Source organism: Dufourea novaeangliae, unplaced genomic scaffold (assembly GCF_001272555.1).
Source record: "Dufourea novaeangliae isolate 0120121106 unplaced genomic scaffold, ASM127255v1 scaffold611, whole genome shotgun sequence".
NCBI lineage: Eukaryota > Metazoa > Arthropoda > Insecta > Hymenoptera > Halictidae > Dufourea > Dufourea novaeangliae.
Window position 1 is genome coordinate 20,718 of NW_015374474.1, and position 7,533 is coordinate 28,250.

General features: G+C 34.0%; 2 protein-coding genes across 2 annotated transcripts; both read right to left on the reverse strand.

The window, feature by feature from the left end:
* Window positions 1–860: 860 nt before the first annotated feature.
* On the reverse strand, window positions 861–4,762 carry LOC107193140. Its single transcript, XM_015582539.1, has 3 exons — window positions 1,362–4,762; window positions 1,159–1,273; window positions 861–1,088 (listed from the first exon to the last, which is right to left on the reverse strand). The coding sequence occupies exons 1-3, from the start codon at window positions 4,590–4,592 to the stop codon at window positions 907–909; spliced, it is 3,528 nt and encodes a 1,175-aa protein (XP_015438025.1). The 5' UTR covers window positions 4,593–4,762; the 3' UTR covers window positions 861–906.
* Window positions 4,763–5,933: 1,171 nt separating this feature from the next.
* On the reverse strand, window positions 5,934–6,960 carry LOC107193142 (borealin). The gene has a single exon (XM_015582541.1). It carries the CDS (start codon window positions 6,798–6,800, stop codon window positions 5,934–5,936), a length of 867 nt encoding a protein of 288 aa, XP_015438027.1. The 5' UTR covers window positions 6,801–6,960.
* Between the last annotated feature and the right edge of the window lie 573 nt (window positions 6,961–7,533).

Genomic DNA, 7,533 nt, shown 5'->3' on the forward strand with positions numbered 1-7,533 from the left:
TATAAGTTTTTCTAAACACATGCCATCTCGCCCTTAACGGTGAAAATAGAAACAATTTTCAACAGATTATTAGAAGTTAGAAGCATCTAAACAGTAGTCAGAATCCACAATTATTGTTACAAAATTTTTTCCATTAGTGTTTAAAGCATTCTATTGAGTAAATATATAACACTGTAAACTCTTGAGTTTTAAGTATATGTTTGGTTTTGCATAAACTTTTAATAATTGATTTTGTCATTCGCTAAGGGAAAGATAACACACATCTAGATGCAATACAATATATCTATATAGAACGCCTCAACAATCCATTATACATATATGAATTCATTTTATCTATAGTATTTGTCTGCAATTTTTGACATTCTTGTCTAATAAAATTTTGTTTGTAGGTATAATTATTGTAAAGAAAATAGAACACATTATATATTTTGATCAAAGAAATGTGTAGTTTATAAAATGTCGTTCTTATAAATGACTAGATAGTAACGGTAATTGCGAAATTGTGCATTAGATAACAATTATTTGAAAATTTATTATTAAAACGAAAAAAAACATTCATAAAAGCGAGAATAATTAAAAAATTGTTGACGGCACAAATACATCAGGAAAGAAGAAATAGACTATTAATCTTTAAAAACAGACAATTATATCGAATGTCAAGCAACATTTGGAAAGCGATAGATTGCGAATTAATAGGAATTTTCAGAAGTCATATCACATGAGGAATTATTAGTTATTGTTCTTAATAAATTTGACTAAGTATACTCTGCTTCGAATATATCTCCCCTATAATCACATGTAACACAACTTACTGTTGCGTTCATGACATATACTTTTTGTGGATAAAATGAATTGGACCTATGCTATCGTCCTACGACGATACAATTATTTAGTTAAAACTGTTGCTCATAATTTTAGAGTTGACAAAAGTTGTTGTCCAGTTTCCATCATTAAGGATTTCACGTGTTCTGCATGCATAATCTGAGTACACATTTCGGTGCATTTTTGAAATGCTATGATGTCGTCTTTTGGAACAACACGATGAAGACCGTCTAATGACAATGTATGGGGTAGATAATTTAAAATTTCTGAAATGTGACAAAATATATTAAGTGTACCAAGTACACTTATTTCCACAAATAAAGGCAAGTAATATACCTTTCATGATTTGTGTGTACAAACAGTGTAACTCTTGTCGTGTATTTGACATAGAAATTTTTCTCTGCGTTAATTCGATTAAATATTTCCATTCAGACTCTCTGGTATAAATATCCTACGATTGCAAAATAATCTTATAAAATTTTATTACGGAAGTAATAATATACCGTAAGAAATAATAGTGCAAAGTGTATAATACATACCTTTGCATATTGTATAATAGCTTGAGGACAGTTCTCCATCAAAAGCACAGTTACTTCCTCTATGTTCTGAATGCATAAAGTTTTTAAAGATAAACTACCTTCAATTTCTTGGCTATCAAGAAATTGCTTCACTTCATGTAAGCATTCGTTTGGTACAAAATCGCAAGAGAGTAACAATTGTAGTTTGAACAATTCCGCAGGTATAGTTTTGTCAGAGACAGTCTTATCAATGTTTGCTAAATCCTTTACATTATTCGTATTTAACATTTTTTGATAATCTTTCGCGTAAGGTGGCATTCTATCTAGATAATCAGGTCTGAACTTTGAAAATATAAAATTAGTATAATTTTCTTCTATGCTTTCTCTATTCTCTAGTTTGTACACTTTCGTTTGAGACAATTTTCCCAAATACGAGCGTACTAATAGCTTGAATGCCTCGACTAAGGCAAAGTCCGTGTGTATTTGATTTTTATTTATAACAGACGAATCTGTGATTAACTTTGTACTGAAGTAATTGTGAAGATATTTCTCGAGGAAAACTTGTAACGCCATCGCTGCACTATGTCCATCCCGACCCACCCTCGAGGGTAGATACTCTAAAAACACTTGTATAATTTGATGAAGAGATAGAATTCCATCGTCTTCTATTATCTGTATTAGAATATCAGCAAACGTCGAATTCTTTTGACGCATTAATGTACCGGCCAAATCGGAGAATGTTGGAATCATCGGACTTCTCTTTCGCATGGCCGTCATGTCGAATAATAAGTCCCAATGTTCGATAATTACCCTTTTAATACATTGCGTTGAAACTGGTTCAAGTATTTTCTCTGCTTGTTCATGCTTCTCAGCTTGAATATATAAAACCGTCAAAGCTAGCTTAATTAATTCGTCGGTTTCATACAGTAGTAAAAGATGTATCAACTTTTCTGTGGTATACTCTCGCAGAACAGAGCTGCTGAAGATTAATTTCAGTAAGTCTCCCTTCTTTAATTTACAAATCATTTCTATGATATTAAATCCTTGAAACAACGCATCAGCCTCTGAACCACTTTTTAGGGTCAGAAGTATATCCGTTAGGAAAGTAACAAGACCTGGCGCATCATGACTCGATTTTCTGGACAACACCTCCACGGGTTTCAGTCCCGACATCTTGTAATATGGTATACAAAGATCCCAATCCGATTCGTATTCCGACCGAATATAATAATCCGCAAGTAGTGCACAAGATTGATTGTATAAATTTTTCAATTTCAGCCCATTTTTGTTTGCAATGTCATCAACTTCATCGTTATCCGAACAATTGCACGAAGTGTCTTTTGCTAAACGTATCAGAGCATGGGCTTCTCCAAGTAAATGTCTATAGGTGCTAGGACTGGAAGATTTGTGACTTCTTGCTGTGTTTAAAATGTCGTAATATAAATTCTCCAGTTTAGGTAAAATTAAAGAGTATAGAGTCCATGAATTCTCTGCTTTGGCTAAGAGAATTAAGTAGCTTTTGCTATGTAATACTTGTTGTATCCCCAGAAATGGTCGCAAGCCGATTAGGCAAACGGGTTCAGAGACACTAGGACATGTAATTTTCAAATTATCTAGATTGTTTGACGTTCTCGCGATATGATGGGACAAACGTAAAGTATAAGATTCTAGACCAGCTTCGGTCAGTGCATGTAGAGCCGTGTGTTCCAAAGCTACATGATTAACTGGGGCAGTAAATGGATAAGTAGTTAAGCATGTTGCATCTGTAGGATTGGTACTAGTAGCAGAGAAGTGATAAAGGTATCCTTCTTGTAGAGTACATAAGAAACAGCTTACACCTTGCAAGTACCTATACACTTCTGACCTGAGAATTGATTTTTTCAAGCAAGAACTGTTGCATTCCTTTTTCATATAAAGCGGCTTAAGCAATAAGCAACTGAATAATTCAGAGTTTCCATCAAGTTTAGAGTTATTGTTAACTGGCACAATTTTAAGAGACAATAAATTTTTTATTATATAATTTTCTGACCAGCCCAAGTCAGGAGAGTTTGTTTTAATTGCAACTCTGATATCTGATGGATTTAATATAAAAGGACTTAAAGTATGCCCAGGCCCTGCTCTTTCTACACTTATGGATGGAAAGTTTATAGTTAGTGGTTGTAAACTTCCATCAATAACATCTTGAGTGATTAACCTTTGTAACTCATCCCTTTCATTGCGTACTAAACGATCCAAATCTATGATAGTTTTGTTATTGTTAGATTTTATTATATTGAAATCTCCAGTTTCTAGTTTATACCATACATTTGTTTTGGAGTTCTTATGTTTCTTATTCTTAGATTTTGGGTTTATTCCAATAGCATCATTGATTTCCGATGTAACAAAATGAAGATCTTGAGAAGAATTTCTGTATTTTGAATTTGTTGTTTGCTGCATTACATTCTCCTCTTGCTTTCCCACACTACTACTATATTCCACAAGAGAAGAATCAGTAGATATAGATGTCTTGTCAATAGAAGAGGAATTTGTAGAAGTTAAAGAGCTCAATTGATCAATATCTTCATACATTGAGTTAGTTAGTCTAAAAACACATAAATTTGTTTTATCCATGACTGATATAAAATCTTCAACAATCTCTATACGTGTAGGGCAAAAAGAAAATCCCAAAGACCATGGTCGTGCCTCAAAATCTATGAACTTCATTTTGGACACTTGCTGTGTTTCAACTTTGAATTCGTGGAGAATAGCACTATTTCCTGAAGCTACTAACAGGTTTCCAGTGCTTTGGCAGCAAGCAATTAATGTGGGCTGTACACTTAATGGTAACTCTATCATCTCTAAACTATTTAAAGGTCTGTTTAAGCTTGGAGTAACACGTCCTGCTATTCTAGCACGCATAGGTTGACTTTGATCTTTGACTATAGCCCAGTTGACATAAATTCTAACAAAATTATTAGTTGCTTTCCCAATCTGATTATTAATACTTGCATCTCTAGCATATTTTGATTCAAGTGTGACCACATAATCTCCTTTAGAACAGTGTACCATTTGATTAATCATGTCAACTGTTGGGAATACAGTATGTAATTTAATATCAGACATTGTTAGTTCCCATACTTCAACACAATGTGTTGAAAGTGCTAAAAGGAGCATTTCATGTCCAGATGCATTTGCTATGCAGCTTGCAGTTGGCTCCTCAATTTGTGTGATGTTTTGTCCCAGGAAATTATGAACTGTGATTACACGCACCATGTTGCTGTTTCTATTCAGATAGATGCTCAAACATACCTTGCATTGTATTCAGAAAGAAGTCATGGTATGTGAACCATTATGTTGACCATTTACATGACCAAACTGTAAAGACGATATTATCTTAAAAATTGTTGTCTATTTAAATGCGTTACGGCATCTATGTACGTTTCAGATCGGAATTAAATTATTTTTTTAAATATGTGTTTCACAATTCGTTAAGGTTATCTTACATTATGTTACATAAAATTATTCACATAAAAGTTACTTCAACAACGGTTAATTCGTTGTCTTCTTGGAGCCTTTTAATATTAACGAGGTAGATATTTAAATGTAAAAGAAAAGAAGATAAATATCACTTTGCACTTTTTTAAATGATACAAAATCTACGTTAACCGCTTAAAAATCCGTATTAATGAACGCAGTAATGCGTACTTTATCATTCTAATAACTTTCCACGAATTTACAGTGTTTGTTATACAGTGACTAACAATGAGTTGTATCGAATAGTCAAGTACAAGAAAAGCGAATCGTCCGCTACTCGTCGGAAAGCGACATTACGATACATAAATAACGTTGTATATCATACATAATTTTGCACACTACTATTGTCTAAAATATTATTAATATCACAAACTAGAAGAAAGCGAATACAGTCGGCTCATTTGACAGATTTACTTCTATGCGCATGTGCATTAAAATATAAATGTGTTACCTACGCGCCTTTAGTTTTCATCGCCTGTCGATGTAAAAACTTTACTATTTAAAAATTTTAATAATAGAATATAATTTTGAATATATACATAGTAAACATTAATCAATATATTAAACCAATCATATTGACCAAAAAATGTAACGCGAACGTCTTCACAAACTTTAGTGCACTTACCATCTTTTATTGTTGCTGATTAAAGCTCACTACGCGGCACTCAAAGTAAAGTAAGTACCTTAATGCTTAAGTTAATACTCAAAGTGAAACTTTTCTGTAATATATTTTGTGATACATAGATTTAATATATTCAGGATACAATTAAATTACTGGGAACTTCAATTTTTATTACATTTATCTAAACAATCATACATGTACTGTTGCAATACTTTTTTAAACTGTATCATACAAAAATTTTACTTAAAAAGTTCATTCTCAAAATATTTTTTACATAAGTATCTCATAAACTTGTAATCTTATATTATCTCAGTATGCTTAAATATGAAATACACTTCCATTCATTTCACCAGGGTTACTAGCAATAAACAAACCATACAAAATATAGGGTGATCTTAAATTAATCATTCCATTGATTTTCCTAACAGTCATACATAGGATATATTCTAAAAAATCTATCATTTTGCTGAAATAACTTTCTCAAGATGACTTTTAAGAGTTTCTAATTGCTTCATGGTCTCTGGATCTAATGTAGGAATGTTTGACATACGTAGTCCACCTTGAGGGAGCAAAGACATCACATTGCCATTACGCAAAGGAACATTAATATTGGCACTATCTTCCTGCACAATTGAAGAAACCAACAATGGGCTACCTTGCATACTGAGAACCATTTCACCCTGCCTTGGACGTCTTAATACATTTAATGGTGTATTGGGTTTGATCTTTGGAGTCACAAGACCATACTCATTGTTCTCAGGTCTTAAAAATGAAGGAGTTTTAAATTTATCAGCTTTTGTGAATTGTTTACCACGGTCTTTCCTAATTTTCTTTACAGTCTCTTGGTTAACTTCATTAAGCTTCATTTGACTGTTTCTAGAACTGCTTTGTGTCCGTCTTGTGTTTCTTCGTGGTTCAACATTTTTTTGAGCTCTTGAGACACGAGTCGTTGCAACTCCTTCAGTTACATATCCATCGTCGGACACAGTAGTAATTCTTTTCACAGTTTTACCTTTTGCTGTTGTCGAGGGCGGTGGCAATGAAAAGTCATCGACAGATGACGAAACTTCAGTGCAATTTTCATTTTTAACGTCAATTTCGTAATTCAATATATCGCCAAGGGTCATTTGCCGTATCTCTGCTGGAAGCCGAGACAGAATAACATCAATAAACGTTTCCAGACTTTTTATTGCCATTTTTCCTTCCGCTTCCATTTTTAATATTCGTAAATGAGCTTGTCGCTCAAAATCTTTTACTAATAAATCGCTTTCTTCCACAACTTGTTGTTCCTGTTTAGGTTTTCGAATATGTTTCGTTCGCGGCATTTTTGCACCAGTGTAAAATATTAAATCTAATAGAGTCGTTTGGTAATTTCCTTACTATCGCACGTGCTCAGTGAACGTAAAAATGACTTCCAAGGAATCCGTGTTTGAAAATTCTCACTTCAAAAACGGTTACATCAAACTAATGTTTTCAATTGCGTTCACCGCCATATTTCATGTCAGTATTCACACAATCCATAGAGTGGCGAATACAATGATACAAAATAAGCGTATTTTAACACAATGCTCTGGTGACATTTCTCAGAACTAAATTTTAAGCGTTCAACAACCGATACAACCACCGACTAGGTTTAGAATAGACCTATCATCCAATGCTTTTTTCTGTCCCACGTTCTTTGAAATTTCCTCTACAAAATACAGATCTTCGAAAATGGTTTTTATGCGTAAGAGACCCCGTGTGTTAGAGAAAGTGGGGTCACAGAACCCCCAGTGTATGCGCCAGAGACCCCGAGTTGGAGAATATGGGGTCATAGAACCCCCGTGAGGTGCAAGGGACCCCCGTTGTACGAGATCGCGGGGTCATAGAACCCCCGGGCGTGCGCGAGAGACCCCGTGGTACGAGCACGTGGGGCCATAGAACCCCCGGTGCAGCTGCAAGAGATCACGTGGTGTGAACGTGAGGTCATAGAACCCCCGGGGCATGCGTAAGAGGTAGTTTATACGTACGTTTGTGTTTATATTTTTATATTTTATATTAAATATTTAAAGAAATAAA

What these genes read in the sequence shown, in the direction of transcription:
- LOC107193140 (XM_015582539.1), bottom strand. Translation starts at nt 4,592, where the DNA reads ATGGTGCGTGTAATCACAGTTCATAATTTCCTGGGACAAAACATCACA. An exon ending in CTATTATACAATATGCAAAG is followed by an intron (nt 1,274 to 1,361) that starts GTATGTATTATA and finishes TTGCAATCGTAG; the next exon opens with GATATTTATACCAGAGAGTC. An exon ending in GTACACACAAATCATGAAAG is followed by an intron (nt 1,089 to 1,158) that starts GTATATTACTTG and finishes GTCACATTTCAG; the next exon opens with AAATTTTAAATTATCTACCC.
- LOC107193142 (XM_015582541.1), bottom strand. Translation starts at nt 6,800, where the DNA reads ATGCCGCGAACGAAACATATTCGAAAACCTAAACAGGAACAACAAGTT.